Source organism: Rhea americana, unplaced genomic scaffold, assembly GCF_003343005.1.
Source record: "Rhea americana isolate MKP2758 unplaced genomic scaffold, rheAme1 scaffold_478, whole genome shotgun sequence".
NCBI classification, from domain to species: Eukaryota; Metazoa; Chordata; class Aves; order Rheiformes; family Rheidae; genus Rhea; species Rhea americana.
In genome coordinates this window covers 140543-158753 of record NW_028186621.1, presented here as the reverse complement: position 1 = coordinate 158753, position 18211 = coordinate 140543, and the positions used below count along the sequence as shown (strand labels likewise).

General features: G+C 48.7%; 1 protein-coding gene across 3 annotated transcripts in view; it reads left to right on the top strand.

Moving 5' to 3' along the window:
- Positions 1 to 8: 8 nt before the first annotated feature.
- The window catches only part of PLEKHM2 (pleckstrin homology and RUN domain containing M2), a 30638-nt gene continuing 12435 nt past the window's right edge, over positions 9 to 18211 (top strand). For all 3 annotated transcript variants that reach the window (XM_085316681.1, XM_085316682.1, XM_085316679.1), the window contains exons 1-6: positions 9 to 90; positions 15160 to 15266; positions 15466 to 15575; positions 16726 to 16825; positions 17215 to 17302; positions 17868 to 18054. In XM_085316681.1, the coding sequence (XP_085172807.1) occupies positions 31 to 90; positions 15160 to 15266; positions 15466 to 15575; positions 16726 to 16825; positions 17215 to 17302; positions 17868 to 18054 (652 nt within the window). In that variant the 5' untranslated portion in view covers positions 9 to 30. The remainder of the gene's footprint in view (positions 91 to 15159; positions 15267 to 15465; positions 15576 to 16725; positions 16826 to 17214; positions 17303 to 17867; positions 18055 to 18211) is intronic.

The following is an 18211-nucleotide window of genomic DNA, read 5'->3' as shown; positions in this document are numbered from 1 at the left end:
CGGGCGGCGGCGGCGGCGGGCGGCGGCGCCATGGAGCCGGCCGAGGTGAAGGACCGCATCCTGGAGAACATCTCCCTCTCCGTCAAGAAGGTGGGCGAGGGGGCCCGGCGGCGCGGGGCCGGTTTGGGGCTGCCCCCTCCACGGTAGGGACGTCCCCGGGGGCCGTGGGGCGGGGACATCCCTACGGACTCCCTGGATCCCCCCCTCCCCTCCCCGGGCCAGGGCTGTGGGGCACGGGAGATCCCTAGTGACCCCTCTGGGACCCTCCTTGCCTAGGCTGTGGGGCAGAGGACATCTCTGGGACCCCCTGCCAGGGCTATGGGGCAGGAGACATCCCTAAGGCCACCCCTAGGGACTTCGTTTGTGAGGGCAGTGGGGCCAGGGGATAGCCGTAGGGATTGCTGTGCCATAGCTGTGGGGTAGAAGACATCCCTAGGGACCCTCTCCAGGGCAGTGGAGCAGGAGAAACCTACTGTGCCTGGGAACACCCCCTAGGGAAACCCACCACTGCCTCTGCTAGGGTTGTGGGGCTGGAGCATGGCCCTCGGGACCCCCTTGTAACAGATGTTGAGGTTGGGGACACTTGGGGGACTCTCTGTGCTGGGAGCATGGGGTCAAGGACACCCCAGGGACACCCCACCACCACCTCTGCCTGGGGCGTGGAGCAAAGGGACACCTTTAGGGTCTCCTTTGCAGGGGGTGTTGGTTTGGGGACAGCTCTAGGGACCCCCTGTGCTGAGGGTATAAGGTTGAAAGCCTCCTCGGACTCCTTCTGCCAGTGACATGGGGCTAAGGACACCTTGTCACCTCTGCTGGGAGAGTGGGGCTGGGGACCCCACTCTGCCAAGGACATGAGTTTCTGTCTGCTGTGAAGCCTCCTGCCCCAGGCAGGGGTCACAACCACATAGGAGAGGATTAAGCCTTGCAGGAGTCACAGTGCCTGGAGCTGGAGCTCCTCGCATCTCTATCAATGTGGCCCTAACCACCTCACTGTACAGTGAGGGCTTTGCTTGTGGCCTTGCCTGGTCCACAAGTGAGCCGTTGCTGTGCTTGAGAAAGACTAGCCAACATAAGCCTTGTTTGAGGAGGCAAAATGGTTTTCTTTGTGTTCTCATCACAAGTCTTGAGGAAAAGGCGACTTTCTAGACTCACTGACATTTCTCCAGTTGCTGGGGTTTCCGCTGCTTTGTGGAGTAGGAGTTCTCCTATGATTTACAGTGTGTCCTGACACAGATCCATCCGTGAATACTTGCTGTAAGAAGAGTATCATGAGTCGATTCCTGGGACTATTAAGCAAGGGATGGCCTCACCACACCTCTGGGAAGCAGAGGGCATGTGCAGACCTTTCCCATCCTTTGTCTTCTCTTCCATGGCTGAGCTTGTCCTCTGGTGTCGCATCTCTCCATCTTCTAGAAATTAAGGATGATCTTCTGTCTACCTGAAAATCACTAGATGTTCAGCCTTCTCCAAGCTCTGTTATGATGCCCTATAGCGGTGAACTAGCTTGCCTCCATTTCCCCATAAGTAGTAGGATGTATTACTTCCCTGTCAGGATTCTTTGGACATAATTTATCTGCCTTCAGAAAATCCTTGGGGATCCTTCTTTGGAAATGCTATAAAATCAGCATGGTGGTGGTTTTAATTATTATCATACTTGAGTGAGATTCATCATCTACAGCTCTACCAGCACACCTCTATTTTGACCTACATTCATCCCTGCTAACTCTTGTCTTGCATCAGCAGCGAAGAGAGACCTTTTGGATTTCTCAGTCCTGCCCTGCTAGGCCTTTTGCTTTCCTATTCGGTTCAGAGTTACAGAGATCAGGGAAATGCAGGAACCTACATGAGGCTTCTGGCTGACAGACCAGTTTGCACCATCCCAGCGAAAACAAATTCAGCCACATAGTGAAAGCCCAACACTGACACACCCCTACTTTTTACCCCAGGACAGAGTTCTCTTGCCTCTGGGACGTTGCTCCCCTTCAGCTATGGAGTTACTTTTTTTTTTTTTTTCCCAGTGGTTTCCTATCTGATTTCAGCCCTCAAGTCCCTGAAGTTTGTTTTCTCTGGGTTAGTGGGAAGAGTGAGCTTGTAGGTTAGGGGAGTGGGTATGCCTTTCCACACCCTCATGTAGCACTGAGAAATCCTGGCCTTGTTCTTCCTCCACTTTCTACCTCTGGGTCTGTCTTGAGTAATGACTCCGGATTGCTGGAATTGTGTCATGAGGCATGGAGGTTTTTGCAAGTATCTCATCTCTTAATTTCAAAAGCCTTCTAGCTGCGGAGGCTGCTTACTTCATACTTTTGTTGTTGTTGAAGTCTTGATTTATAGAGGAGAGTTTGCCATTTGCAGTGATGTGCACACCTCTCTGTAACACTCTTAGCTAGGTGATGATAAGTTTTCTTTTCTCCGCTTCAGACCATTGGGAACAAGGTCATGGACCTTCAGTGGTCTGCAGGCCATGAGTCCAACATAATTTTAGAAGACAACTGGGACTAAACCCCACCTGAAGAGTGTGGTGCAGAGACCGGATAGAATTGGGACAAACGTGAACCGCTGCCAAAAGCTGAGGTACCAAATTACAGGATCTAGCTTTGAGTAGCGGCAGAAAGATGTATCGTTTTCACTGAATAGCCCAGGAAAAACCATCCCAACATTTCTCAGCTTCCCACTGCCTCAGGTGGGGTAAAGCAATGATCCTAAACTTTAAGTGAGCTGTGCTGCAGAGGCCTGCTGTAGTTTTTTCTGGCAACTTAACAGCATTTCAGCCCATAATAAGGAGGCCCAGCTGTGACTTTATTAGGCTCCAACTTCAGTTTCTCCAGGGGACTTCTGAATTTCAGGAGTGACAGGTCGGAAGGAAAACCAGAGAACTTTTTCAGGGCAAAAACAGGGAGTAAAATCTGCACAAATCAGCAGTGGAAGAACCATTTCAGTTGCCAAACAAACAAGTAAATCTCTCAAGCTTCAGTATATAGGACTGTTTCTTTCTTATTTTCTTCCTGGAGAGAAATTTAACAGGGATGGAGCATCAGCTAGAAAAAGTAGTGATGCAAACCTGCTTAGAGAAGGTAATGACAAACCTAAGGGTAATTCAAAAAACAGAAACACAGGTAGTGAGAGACAAAAGAAATATTTTAAAATTCCTTCTACAAATCATTATAGAGGTTGGATTTTTAATCAGAGGTGTGTTGGATCTTAGTGATGTGGAACAAGTTTGTCATGCATCTAGAACAAACAGGAGGTACAAAAGTAACTGTTTTATAGCTAGAGACCATTAAATTGTGGAAGTAACTGAAGAGTTTGGTGCCTGCAATTATGAGATGGGACTGCCTACCCAGGAAAGTCCATTCTACTGTGGGTTTCTCTGTGCCAAGTGAAAGGCCTGGCCTGACCGAGTACTTCACCAGGATCTTGGAGATCAGTGGGAGTTCTGCTGTTGACTGTGGAGGTGTGGGATCAGATTCTTGACTACAGAGAGGCAGAACATGTGATTTAGAGATCTACAGATTGTCTGCTCTAGCTGGAGATGTGCCAAAAAGCTCTTGGTGAGTTTGGGAGAGGTTGAGGGCTTTTGGTGCTGGCAGGTTGGGTTCCCACTTGCTGTAACAGGAGTGAAAACACTGTTCATGCCTCTCTTCCCTTCACTCCTTCCTGTGCTTGACGAATGTGAGACTGTTCCCCGTTTCAAACACACATCCAAGGAAATTGTGAGTAAAGTGTTGATTTCCCATCTATAGCTTGTCCTCCCCATCCTTCCTGGGAGATGTGCATTAGTTCACAGAGAATGATGCATTTTGCTCTGATTACATGAACAGTGGGACGATTGCTTCTCTCTTGTGACTGTTTCTTTCCCCCTCTCCCACTCGGGGCTCCTTAGSCAGTACCTACACCCTGCTTTCTGCTAAGAGGGCACAAATTACTGTGCAAATTGATGCTCATCAATTTCAATGAACAAGGGCTTGACTGAGGTGGAAGGCTAGAAGGCAGACAAATTTTGGCTCTGTGTGCATTCACCTCCTTTCTGTACATCTTCTCCTAGTGGGAGGCACAGATTCTTGTTCACTCAAGTGCTTGCTTACTTTTAGCAGGTATTGCTGTGAGTGAGTGACAGCGGATTGTTGGTTATCTTGATGGATTTCTGGGCTTTTCTGGACATCACAGCAGGTTAAGGAGAGATTTATCACTGTCTTGACTGGAATTAGATGGCCAGAATGGCACRTCCTTAAATGGTTCTCATTATTGCCAATTCTGGGAGCTAAAATTAGAATCATAGAAACCCAAATCCATGATTTTGGGGACTATTCTCTGTTTTTCGGGCTTTCATGCTGACTTTCAAGGACGCATTCTCATGAACTCTAGAGCAGCATGTAAATCAGGTGGAGTGATTTTGCCAATGTTGCAGGAGCTCTTGCCAGAAGCCCTGGCTCCACTCGGTTTATGCATGACTTTGGGGAAGTTTCCACTTCTCCCTGAGCAGCAGCGCCAGTGAATTAATGCTGTGCCTTTTCTGCCTGTCTCCAGATTGAATTTTCAGCTCTGTACAAGTGAAACGCCTTTGCAGCCCCCTTCCCCACCCCCAGCTCCCTGAGCTGTGCCTTGCAGCATCTCCAGTTCTGCTGCAGAGCAAGGGAGGGTAGATCTGGAGATGCCTCTGTTCCCCCTAATCCCAGGCAGGGCTGGAAGATGGGCATCCTCAGAGTTCTCAGGTCACAGAGGGAATCTTGCTCAGCATGGATCAATTTATTTAGCCCAGCTGCCAGACACGGGGGCAGAAGTTCTGGAAAAAGGAGCCACCGCAAAATAGCGGCTTGCCTTCTGCTTCCCACTGAAGCGTACCTCGCTGGCTGTGACACCGCAGGGGTTTTATCTCCGTCAGGGTATTTCCTCTTGCTCGTATTTGCTCCAGGCCACATCCTCTGTTGCAGCGAGGAGCATGCAGCAGGAATCGACATCTGTACGTGCACGTTGCTCCCGTTTACCATTCTGGCTTGCTGTTTCACCGTGTATCAGGTTTACCAGCCACCAGAGCACAAAAATGGGGCTAGATACACTCTCTGCCAGGTGAGAGCCTGACAGCAGAATGATTCCCCTCTGCTTTGTGCCGAGGATTCCTTTGACACCAGCAATGTTGTCTGATGTGTAACCAAGGAGAGTGCAGGACCTGCTGTGTTTTCAACCTTTACAGCCAGGCGAGCTGYGATCCAGCACTTGGAAGCCAGAAGCCCTTTGCTAAAACTAGTAACGGTCTTACAGAGCTTGCAAGTTGGCCACAGGCGCACAGGGAAGGCTTAGATGCCTTAGGGAAGTCTGCGAACACCTGCAGTGCCAACCATCTTCATATTTTGGTGGTCTTCTAAGCGCTTTGCCAGTGTGTAATGAGCAAACAAGGCTGTTTGCTAAGAGTACAGCAGTTTATTTCTTAGGTTACTTGCATGTTTTATCTCTTTTTGAAATTCTTACTGCCTCATCCTGACACAGGCCTGGTGATATTACTGGGTTCATCACCTGCAATCGGGAAAGGGGATTGGATTCTGCTGGTACCTAAACTGATGTTGTCTCTTTATAACTAGGGGAGGTTTCTGTTTCTGAAAATCAACTCTGAATCRGCTGATGGACAAAACAATGACAGTTTTTTGGGGAAAAATTTTCATTTGTTCTCGTACCACTAACACAAAGCCTTTTGTTGGGGGAGAAGCTGCTTTAAGAGACCAAATTGCAACTGTAACAGCAGGTTTTGTATAAGGAGCTACAAGCAATGCCTCTGAGGCTCTCTGCTTCTGGTTTCACAAGTTTCAGAAGCAACGACGTGGCTATTGAGTGATTTCAGCTTTCCTCACTTATGATATCTTGGCCTAAGAGGAGCAACTAAAATAACTGCAGGCCAGTGGACTTGATCTACAGGAGGAGATTCAAAGTAATAAAGGCCTGGAGGGTGAGTAAGAAACAACTATCTAGGAGAGCAGCACCATTACAGAGACTTGGAGGGTACAAGCCCCTTGCACTTGCTTGTTTTATTGTTTACCGACTGGACTTGGTTTTTTGCCTCCTATGAAATTTGTTTTTCTGTTGCGCTGAGCATGTGACCTTTCCGTTAGCCATCAGTAACACAGGGATCCTGTTCCCTAGCAGTCACGTGCCATCCCAAAGCTTCTGCCATCTGCGTCTGATAAACTGCACCGGTCGCAGGCGATTCCCCTCCAGCCTTGCCAGCCAGCTCTGCACCGAGTCTCTGCTCTGTGAGCTCTGTTTGCAATGACGGGAACAGGCTGCTCCCTGGTACGTTTAAGCTGGTGTCACTGCTGCAAGAAAAAATGCTGTCCTCGGCTGATCCATGCACTGGCCTAGACTGCTGCAAGGTTTACTGCTCAGAAATAATGAACTTCGACGAAGGGAAGCCTGGGAAAAGCCTTTGGGCTATAGGACCTGACAAACGTACGTGTGCTTGAAGATGGCAAACTTTTCAGGSCTGGATTGCATTTAGCTGGGCAAATGTTTCAAAGCTCTGGGCCCCTGTATTTCTAGCCATGATGCATCTTTGCTCTGCGTTTCAGCTTCACCTGTTTCAGGCTCCTGTCTCTACATGTCACRAAGATGCTGTGTTTTTCTCCACGCTGCTCCAGTGCCGGTGGTAGTGCCTTCAATGCACTGGGCCTGCTGAACTGCTCTATAAAAAACAGGAAAACTTCAAGACATGAGCAAAGTGTGCTGAATCCAGGATGGGAAGTTGAGGGCTGAGACCAGGCCTGGATTGGAAGCTTGCTGTGAGAAATGTTGAGTCAGATCATGTGCGCAACCCCCCAAAATATCCTGCGGAGCCAACATTTCACTGTGTTATATGGGTATTTTTATAAGTGGTAAATAGAGGCTAATTAGGCTTGAAGTGGGAAGGTAAGGGAGTTCCCTGGGAATCTGTGACCATTCTTAAGATGCAAGAAAACAGGTTAGCTCCTGATTTGTTAGCCAGAAAGCAAGACCTGAATTAGCTGTGAAGCAAAGGTAGTTTCTAAGCAAGCTGTTCTTCAGTGGGACATGCCTCCTCCTATTTCKGCACAGAGTAACAGAGTAAATCCCTGCTTTGAAATTCAGACCACTTTTTTAGGAGATAGAGACTGTGTTCCTGGCACAGGAGCATGGCCTCTCCTTTAACTATTTGCTGTTTGATGTCTGTGCTCTCCTGGGCGGGTGTGAGAGTGCAAGAAGGGAAGGCAGGTTGTGCCCATCCATATTTGTTTATCCGTCCTATATGTCTGTCCGTCCTGTCCCCTGCCATTCCTCACCCTGAGCTTTACCTCTTTCCCTGGGGCTGAGCTGTCATTGCTTGTGTGGGACAAGGTGAATCATCTGCCTTCGTTTTTTGGAGCTTGCTGGATCTCTGGGCTTGCTCCTTGCCACCTTGATCTGCTGTGGATGGAGGCCCAGTCTGGATGTCAAGACCCAGAGCTGGCTTCTTAATTAGCTTTTTTTAATTACATCGTTAGACAGCTTTGCAAATTGCATGCACAGGAAGCTGTGTGGTTTGTTCCTGCTTCAGAGGGTTGTTCTAGCTATGCAGTCCAGTAGGTAAYGTGCAACAGTCCTTGCCCCACCATGCAGCTCGGTGGAAGAGCAGGTGCTGGGAGCAGTCTTGGGAAGGCTTTTGAGTCTTGCAGAGGGCTTGCATCTCCAGTTGTCTCCCTGCCACAGGGCACCTGGATGGCTCTTGAAATACTGCCCTCAAAGAAAGCCACGTATTTGATAGATCAGAGAAGCTGTTATTCTGTCTGGTTAAGAAGACAGTGAGAGGTCGGGAATTGAAGCAGAAAGAAGGTTGCTGTGATTTCTGTTACGCTTTTGGCTTTCCACTTGCCTCTCCAAGGCACTGTTTTTGTTTTGYGTTTCTGCAAGCTGAAGAAAACCCCTTGCTGATACAAGTGGCATGGGTAGGAAAGTGGATTTTGAAGTGTCTCTCCTTTGCCGTGCGGAGGGCACTGTGGTTAGAGGCAGGAGCTGACCTGGAGGAATGCAAGGGGTGCCTGACGGGGGGCTGTTTGCTTTTCTTTTGCAGAATGTTTGTCTTGCCAGAGAAATACCAAGCAGAATAAGGGAAATGAGCTCGGTGTTGGAAAGCAGCTAGTAAAATGTCTGCAGACCAGATTTACTGAGGGGAGCTGGAGACTCAGTTGGATTGTGGCCAGCCGTGAATAGTTCGTATGGGTCTAGAGCCAGTGTTTCAGTGAGGTTGTAGAAATAATGGAGAGATTTCAAACAAACACCACAAGAATGATCCAGGTTGGAAAACAGACTTTCCAGCATGGCTGCCACAGCTCAGCTTACTCAGTTTATTCAAGAGAGTGGTATTCAACCCCTCACAGGAGTCACTTGCAAACAGGAGAGGGTATTTTCATCTGAATGCCAAAATTCCCAGCAAACACAGACTCAAGCGAGGCTCCTGCATCTTGTTAATGCCATTTTCAAGAGAATAGCCAAGTGCCAGAGCAATTTCCAAGCCTCGGCATTGCATGCAGTTCGCAAGGCATGAGCAGCAGCCATTCCCAGAAGAAGTCCCTATCCTGAAGGGTGATGCTTTGCATGCTGTGGGTCTCCARAATGCCCCACCTTTCCTCCTGCACGGCAATCAGGGTTGTATGTGTTACCTGGATAATTCTCACACCTGCAGTCCTACATCTAGAAGAGCAGGTCTCTTTCAGGACTCACGAAGGACCTGGATTTCTCCTTGAAGCCCAGCTGATTGAGACATACCTTCCACTTAGTGTTYAAGGAGGTAACAGCATCTTCAAGAAATTGTCTTTGAAATAGCAAAGCGATGCATCAGAACTAGTGCTCAGCCTGACAGACGTGAAAAATTCGTTCCTCTGTCTGGATAATCAGTAGAAGAAGCAGGGACAGAAAGGACAGGGCCTTGCGGACTGCTTTTTGGCATCTCTTTTGGAGTAGAAGAGCTCTGCATGTGGGCCCAGAGAGCTTTGAGGCTAATGCAATTAGCAGGCCGTAAAATTGTGCAAGGAATATCCCTTCTTATGTGGGCYAGCATGGGGCGTGGTGTATTCCTGCAAAAAAACAGGACAGTTTTTATTGCAGTTCTGCAATCAACTCTTCATTGATAAATAGCAGTTAAATCCTGCCTTCTCTGCAATGGGATGATGCACATTGTTAGGAGTGCAAGTTCTCCTGTTCCCATTTATTCAAACAAGCTCTCTGTTCCCTTTGGACAAAYACCCTTCTGCTACGCTGTGTTCTCAAGTGTGTATTTAACTTGCCAACTTTGAGCATTTGAGCTCAGGAAGAGTTTTAGAAATCACTTTGGCAAAGAGGGTTTTGTCCCACGCTGCTGCCACGGTCAGGCCTTGTTCAGAACTGATGGGCTGCAGAGCGCTCTCAACTTGAGAAATACGTGCTCAGTGAATCACAAGGATGCCTTTGGGATGCYGACAGCACTTATTTTGGCCACTGGTATGTCTATAAATAGCCCCCAGGTCAACAGTGAGGCAAGCCAGTATTTGGAGGGTACTGTGCCCTACGTAAGTCCTCTGTCCAGACCAGGCTTCAGCCACTCATTTTGGCATCCACTTGGTTTTGGAGTGCAAATGAGACAAGGGGAATTGTCCAGAAATTAGTATTCCTGGAGCAACACTGCATTCAGTTAACACTTTCTAACTTTTTTGCCTGCCTCCCTCCTAATTTGTCTGGCTCCAGCCCTGCTCACTGCCCAAGTATTTTATGGAGTTAGTTGGTGGATACTTCACACATGAAGAGCTGTCAAAAGTTTGATCACTGCTTCCCAAATGTGTGGTTTCTGCCATGCAGTGATTAGGGAGAGGTTAGTTTCAAATTGTTCATTTGTGCTTCGTAGCTATTTATGGGTGTAAACACTACATATAAATGCATGGTTAGTTTGAGGTTGCAGATATTTATTACATGTCATGCACAGCTCCAAGCACGTTGTTGTTCTCCAGCACCAACAAGCAGAGAGATTGCCAGTATGACATTCAACGCAGGCACTTTGTACTGTAGTAGAGTTACTCACTGTTGGTACGAAGTTAATGACACTTTTCCCCTTATTTTTTGTTTGGTAAATAGGTTTAAACAGACTGGCTGCTAGGATATCTCTACATACCCCTATTTTAGAAGAGCTGCAAGGTCACAGATGTCTGTTTTGCTCTTTCTTTTTGGTTTGTTCTGTATTTCATCATACCTTTCCTCCATATGCATTTTTACCCATCGTCCCAAGCCTAAAACTCCTCCCCCTCAGCTTTTGCAAACCACAGTCTTTCACCACCCTCATGGCTCTGAGCCCCACGCCAAGGAGATGGCTCCAACCAGGAGATCCTGAGGGCATCGCARAAGTGCAGGCTTGTTCGGTCTCGTTTCCTCCCCAAAACGTGGTGGCTCGGCAGGAATTTGCCTGGGCTCTCAGGGCATCCCAGCTCACGCTAACCCTGCCTGGCTAACCCTGGGCATGCTACGTGGCCAGGAACCAGGCTGAAGATGTGCCAAAATGAAGGGCTAGGGGCATGGTCAGGGTTGAGGGTGAGGATCAGCCTGTGCTAAAGGGGCAAGGGATTGGAGCAAGGCAAACTGGCCATGTTATAGCCTCTGTATTTTCTATCTATTCACATCATTCTCTTGCAGGGGCTGGTTGTGCTCTGGTGGGCTCAGGGCTGTAGACTGTCGACCGTGTTTTCTTTGAGTCGATGCTGGCAACAGCACCCTCTCTTGACATACCCATATGTGGTGGCATGGCTCTGTGTGGGTAGGAGACGCCCTTTGATGTGCTTCCCTGTGACCARTGCAAGAAACAGCTTGTAAACTGCAGTGATTCAGAGCGGCCAAGTTTRCCACAGGAGGAACTGCCGAGCACTCCTTCCCTGCTTGCAGGGCCACACATGCCCGCTGTCAGCCTCACCCSGTGACTCTGCACCCGTTGGCAAAGCAAAGTCACGCGAGCTCGTCATCTGGCTCCCAGTGTCGCAGAGGGCAGACCTGAGCCGTTTCTGGGAGGTTCATCTCTATGGATCTGGGTTTCCCAGTGAGCAAAAGGCAGCTTCCCCAGGAAGGGGGTGCAGTAAGGGGTTACTAGTTTGTGCCTGGCCTCTGATTCCCTAAAAAGACAAGGCAAGATTGTCTTTCCCATTGCCTAGGTAGAGCATGTAATTATATGGGATAGGTGTTCGTCTTTTCACTACAAGGATATCTGAGCGTCCTGCTCTGCATCTGCCTTGTGCAGTTTATCCAGGAATACCCTCTCCCCAAGAATTTGATGGCCAAAGTGTTCACAAATCCTTCAGGACAGACCTTTCGGTGGCACAGTCCCATGGCAAGTAGAAAAGCTGCCTCAGTACCCTATACCCATTGCCCACGAGACCAGCATTGCTGCAAGGGTGCTGCCAGTGGAGTTGACTCCCAGGGTAGGAGGCTTTGCTCCTTGCAGAGCAGCTGAAGGTAACTTTAGGCTTCAGAATCACGCAGAATGAGGCCTTCAAAACCTAGGTCCCTCCATAGGGAAAGACTTGGCTTTTCTAGGGAACACAGAAATCTGTCTTTCAGAAGTTCACGGATGCTTCTTGCCATTCAGAGACGTTGAGATGAGGCAACCCTCTGGGTTTGCTGACTGTTTGCAGAGAGGCATGTGATGAACTTCCCCTGACAATGGGAGTTGAGCTACGGGCAAAACAGTGAGCTGCTCAGTCCGTGTAGCAATGCTGAGGAGTCAGAGAAGTTGGAAGCCATAAACTGGCTGTGGGGGGAGCTGTTACAAAGACTGAAATGTTCTAAATTATTTGGGGGAAGGAAGGAAAGAAAAAGAAGAACTGCATCTACTTGCTCATCTCTTTTGCAGCCCAGGCTCAGGGTCTGTAATAAGAAAATTCTCCAGTCAGTGGCGAAGCCAGGCTCAAGAGTTTTCTTCCAAGATGACCTTCCCGAGCTGGCTCTGTGGTTCCTTGTCATTAGTGTGTGTTCTGAAAGAAACTCGTGGATAAAAGAACACATTTCTATTTCATGTTTCCTGCCCTCATTTCCAAATACTGCAGAAAAGCCACCTCCTCAGCTCAGGAGTTGGAAGAGGACCAGCCACGTTTCACGCCTTCATTGCAGTAGGAATCCACCGGGTGCCTTGAAAGCAGCTTAGAGCTGAGCAGCCTTCACTCTCCAGCCAGCAGGCTGATCAGGCATTTATTTTATAAATCACTGCATTCTACCCAGCCTGTATTTTTTTCCCCAGTCCGAGAGCATCCATCTCCTCCAAATCAATGGGGCTGCTCCAGGCTCATATGCAGAAGCCCTCTGTGATCCCCCATGACTCCATTTATCCATCACCCGAGGGACACAGCTCTAAATTATGGCTTTGTTTCTTCCACTGGCATCCTTAATGCAGGAACTCATTTAAGCACTGGCAGYAGATGGCTCCTGAAATAGTTTTGGAGTAGTAGGATATGAGGGCGTTCTCCTCCCACCTTGGGCTTTAGCTGCCTATTAATAAAAAAATCTTTTGGGACTGCTTCCTCTCGAAAAATATGTAAGAGTGGCTGAGCTAGAACACATCAGCTCTCACCTGGGTGTAATGAAAGTCCGTGCATCGCAGGAGAACCCACAGGCAAAACCCACCTACAAACAGATCGTTGTTGCACATTTCCTGCCTCAGGGAATTTASCACCTCGACTAGATGGGGTTGGGACAGGCCAAATTGGGCTGTGCAATCAGATGAGGGAATTTGGCCACGATTCTTCCAGCTCAGCAGTTCTTTCCCACATAAGGGCTGGGACCAGCTCCATGCAGGAACATGCCTGAGGCTCCGTCTTAGCTAAGAGYTGCGTTTCTCCAAAGAGAGATGAGATTTTCAAGCTAGGAGAATGTTGAAGATACATTCATATTTTTAACAGAGTTCCCAGAAACGGTTCACCAGGGGACTGTGAGGCGTTCTCGGTCCCCTTGATAAGTTTCACATCGAAACTGGGTAATTTCCTCAAAGAGTTTATCTGGTTGCAGTAGTAATTCAAGAGGATAAAACAGCTTCTGGCTTAGGGTGGCAGGGCAGACTTGACCAGCACAGTACAGTGAAGTTTTACAGTGTCTAAACATGATTCTTTAAATGCAGAACTTAGCTATAATTATATGGAGCCTACAGTATCTTTGCTCTTATCCGATATCTTGCCCAGATAAGTGCTAAGGTGTTGCTAACAGCTGTGGTGCAACAGAGCTTATTTTGGTGACACGAAAGCTTTAAATGGTGTGAGCCTGTCATCAGGTACTGGCTGGACTGAATCACCGCTCCGTGATAGTCAATATGGGCTCTGCTTTGCTGTCTCATGTGCTCTCAGGAGCTAAGCAGAAGTTGTCTTTGTCACTGGGAAGATACAAAATGGGTATTGCTAATTCTGTTTGGATCAGGGTAGGAAGGCTCTGCACTAGGTATTCCTACAGAAAATTATGAGCATGGAGGGGTCATGCTAGAGTCATTGCCTGGAAATGTTTTCCAAGTGTTGCTCTTGGAAGAGGGACGAGGAGGGAAGGCATGTCGGTGCAATGCTGAAGCCTCTGGCAGGCATGTAGGCTGCAAGCAGACACACGAGCGAGGAATAAACTTTGTACTGATGTACAAAGGCCTCAACTTTCCTTCCAGGGTGAATTCCCAGCACCTTTAACTAATGTGTTCGCTTGATTTTGGGGGCATGTCCAAGGTTGTTTGTTCTTAGAGCAGCCCATGATTTCTGGATAGAAACCCACGGCTTGGAAAGGATAACACATTGTTCTGTGCAGGCTTTATTTTTTAAAACTAACATGTTAACTGATGAGGCTTGGCAAGCCTCATCGTAAGGTCACAAAATTTGTGTTCAAGTGATGTGTTGTTGCGGCTCAGCTGAACCATGCTCACTTGTCTCCAACCAGAGCAATAAAGGTGGTACACGTAGTTGAGATTAGATCCTGGGAGAGTAACCTCTTTGCCTGAATGTGAAGTATGTGCAAGATGGGGAGCTAAACAGATCACTAAGCTCTAAGGAGAAGGCCAGTGGGTCAGTCAGGAGAGGAAATGGGATTTGGGTGTAAGGGGATTTCTAGGATTTCTAGGAAGTGATTTTTGCAGGAAAAGAAAAACAATTTACACTCCAAGACTTGGTTATGAGCAGGTTACAGGGCCAGTACTAACTTCAGAGCTAACTTTACTAGCCTCTTGCAGCGGCAAACGGGTTAACCAAAGATGAGTCAAGCTGTCCTGATTTTTGAGAAAGCAGCAACCACATGACGTAATTCCCTAGCAGCGATGTAGCCTCACCCCAGCAGAGACTAATGATTCTGGATGAATCAGGCTGCTGTTGTCCAATATTTATGTGCCTCCAATGTTACCTGCGCCTGCCTGAAGTCTCAGCTTTGCCTTGGCACCCTTCGAGTCTCCAGTCTCCTCTTTCTGCCCCTTTGCCTGGTCTGGCAGCTTGCAAACCACTGCTGATCCACACTGGGATCAATCGTCCTGCTTTACAGAAGGAAGGAGCTAGCAGGGACAACTCTTCCTTCATCAGCTTGGAGACGTGGCACTATCTGAAAGCTCTGAGCCAGGCAACCCTTATCAGCCCTTATTCAAAAGGTTGCAAAGACTGGGGCAGCTCTGAGCTGTCTAGTATCAATATCCATCATCACAGCATTTACTTGAGCTTCTTATAACAAGGAAACCTCTGTGTCTCCCCTTTTGCTGGACTTGGCGCGTCATTTATACCTGGTAACAAACTCTCTTGCTGTCCAGAGCTTCGCAGGCAGACCTGGAGACCGGGGGGGGGGGCGTCAGTGACAGAGCCAGAAACAGAGTCCAGATTTGTCTCTGTTATTCTGAACTGCTTACGACGGCTAAACCACTGTGGAAGAACTACCAAAAACCCAGTTGCAATGTTAGCTCTAAAGGAGAAGGCTAACAAGGAAGTTGCTTGTGCTAGTTAGTCTCCGAAATGTGCACGAATCTCTGTGAGTGAAGTTTCCCTGGTATGTTACTGCCTTTAGAATCTTGTTAAAACCAATTGCTACTTCACAAAAGTAACTTGTATCACGATTTAGCAAGCTGAGAGTTACAAATGCTGTTTAAAATGCCAGTTGTGAGTGTGCAGGTGTCTGACTGCTGCCCCGRTGGGCTGTAGAGGGTTGTTTCAGCCATCCTGTCTCTTCCATTTGCAGCTGCAGAGCTACTTTGCTGCCTGCGAAGATGAGACGCCAGCCATCAGGAACCACGACAAGGTCCTGCAGCGGCTCTGTGAACATCTGGACCATGCTCTGCTCTATGGGTGAGTGCAGCCCAACACATTTTGGGCCTGCTGGGTTTCCCTCTGGACTCTCGGATGCCTTTCACCATGTTTTGCCTGTAGACATGCCTGTAGCCTGTTGCTGGGGCCTGCCTCGTATGGGGAAGCCTTCTAAGGAATAATTGGGATGGAGATAAAAGAAACCTTCACGTAACCCTCTTCTGGGCCTCTTTTCTTCCAGGCTGCAAGATCTTTCCTCAGGCTACTGGGTGCTGGTTGTTCACTTCACCCGCCGGGAAGCCATCAAACAGATAGAAGTACTTCAGCATGTGGCCACCAACCTGGGGCGCAGTGAGTATTTACAGACACTGCCCTGGCTTTGAYGACAAATATTGGCTTGGGAATATCCAGCAGAAGACCCAGGCAGGTTGTACTGGCCACATGTTCGGGGTCTGGGGCTCTGGGCACACCCTGAGGGCTAGCAGGCAGCTCAGTGCTGGGTCCAGGTTGCCTTTTTTGGGACAGGGAGATGGGAATCTACATGATAGTGCTAAAAATACAGAGCCAAGATGGAAGGCCGTCCTTCTGAAGATTAAAACTCAACAATCACAGTTGCCAGTTGCAAGCAAGATGCCCCCAAGTCTGCATTTGGATGCTCAGATCTGCAGCTAGAAACTCAGCACTTGTCTGGATCCTAACAGCAGACCTCAAACACAGCCTGAAGAAGCCGTGCTGGGCCTGTCTGTTGTGTATCTCGGCCACTTCAAGCTTTGCACAGTATCTCAGGACCTGACTCTGACTCTGAGAAGTCAGAGACCTAGACATGCTTCTGCTGCTGTGAAACCGAAGCAATTGGCTGAGGAGTGCTTTTGAGAAGGGTTTCTGGCAGATGGGATGCAGGGGCATATYACCTATCTTGCCCCAGAACACCTTGCTGTAGCCATTGTCTGCCTGATGTTTCTTTTACCCTGCTGTGAATTGCTGGTAGTGGATCTTGGGACCACCAAGGCTGTTTTCGGCATTGAGCAGTGCCCAGAGATCTCCTCTCTGCCTGATTATCCTGACATCCTTCAGCTCCCAAGTATYGGTGAGAGCGGAGCTGAGCGCACATTCCACCCTCACCTCTCTCTGCACCAGCCTTCCTGTAATATCCCAAATTGCATCTGCCCTGATTTAGAGTGATTCTCCCTCTATCTTTCCTGGCTGCTGGTTGCCGCTGAAAATGCCAGCAGGCTCCCATCACACTGTAAGGACACACTCATGTGTCTCTTTCCCAGTTGGCTATCACACAATCTCTTACCTTACTCCCACTCCAGACCATGATTTTGCTCATTCATTTCCCTCTGGTGTTTTCCCCACAGATTTTCCCAGCAGTTGCTCCCCTCAAATGAATACAAATGAACAATCTTATATTTTTTTATGGATTTGTGATTATTTACAGGCTTACCTCACTTCTCTGGTACTTTGCTAAAGATAAGTCTCTCTGCTGTTTTGTTTTTAGGCCGAGCATGGCTGTACCTAGCCCTCAACGAAAACTCSTTGGAGAGCTATTTGAGGCTGTTTCAGGAGAATCTAAGCCTGTTGCACAAGTACTATGTCAAGTGAGTATCCCAGCTTGTTCTCATTTGGACTTGTGTTGGTATCCCTCCTTTTCAGAAACAAGCCAGTAGGGAACAAGCAGCTGATCAGGGTCTGATCTTTCCTTGTGGGTTTTGCAGAGGTGCTGCATGATCATTACAAGGATCCCAGATCTGGAGGCACTGTTCTATAAGAGGGCCTGCAAGCATCTTTTCTATTTACTGCTTTTACTCTCAGCCCCAGGTGAACAGTTTATATTCTTCTGTGCTTTCCAAGAAGCTGCTGAGCTCTGGGGCTGTTTACACTGTGGCTTGGGGACACATCACCAGGACTGAGAAAACAGGAGAGTGCTTATAGCTGTTTCTTCTCTTTCSCGCTCCTCTAAAGCTCTTTTGTATTCCCCACGTTGCAGGAATGCCCTAGTTTGCAGTCACGATCATCTGACCTTGTTCTTAACCCTGGTGTCTGGGCTGGAGTTCATCCGCTTTGACTTGGACCTGGTGAGGGGCAGTATTTTTTAATCTAGCTGTCTTGGACTTGGGATAGCAGGTACGCGGAGTGTGTGTGGGGGGAGGTTCCTGGGTGCTACAGATTCACTGCTTGTTCCAAGGCGCTTTCTTGTTGACTTTCCTCCCATTCRGCTGAAAAGGTGAAGCTCTCACTTGTAGGAAAGGCTCTAGGCTGGGCTCTGTGAAGATCCAGCAATGGGATTTATTCCTATTGCTCAGTTATTTCTCAGTGCTGCTCTGGCTCTGTCCAGAAGATGCTCAAGGCAGGCGTGGAGCAACCCGATATGGGGCAGATTGATGAGGATAAAAAGGAGGTGAGCTCTGCAGGTGCAGTACCAAGCACTGGCATCCCTCCAGGCAGACAGAGGTGCACGCAAAGCTGCTGGCTAACCCTTAGTGTCGTAGTGCCAAGAAGGGAGCCACTGGGTTTCCTGTGACAGGCAGCAGAAACGGGCACTGGGAGGGCCTTCAAGGGCAGTGCAGTCGTTTGGACTGAGCTGTGATAACAGCGTGCAGTGACTCAGAGCCTGACGCACTCTGTGCCTTTTCTCTGCAGGATGCTCCTTACCTGGATCTGGCACCGTACATGCCAGATTACTACAAACCTCAGTATCTGCTGGACTTTGAGGACCGCCTGCCCAGCTCAGTGCATGGCTCAGACAGCCTATCCCTCAACTCCTTCAACTCGGTCACTTCCACCAACCTGGAATGGGATGACAGCGCCATTGCTCCATCCAGCGAAGGTAAGCAGCCTCAGAGGGCAGAGGGGTTTTTTGGAAAGGGGTGTAGTTAGAGCTGCAAAGTCAGCGCTGCATGTTCCCACACCCCCATCGGCTGAGCTGTTGGCCGGACAAGAGGCCAAATGATGTAGCAGACRACAGGCCAGAGGAGACCAAAGGG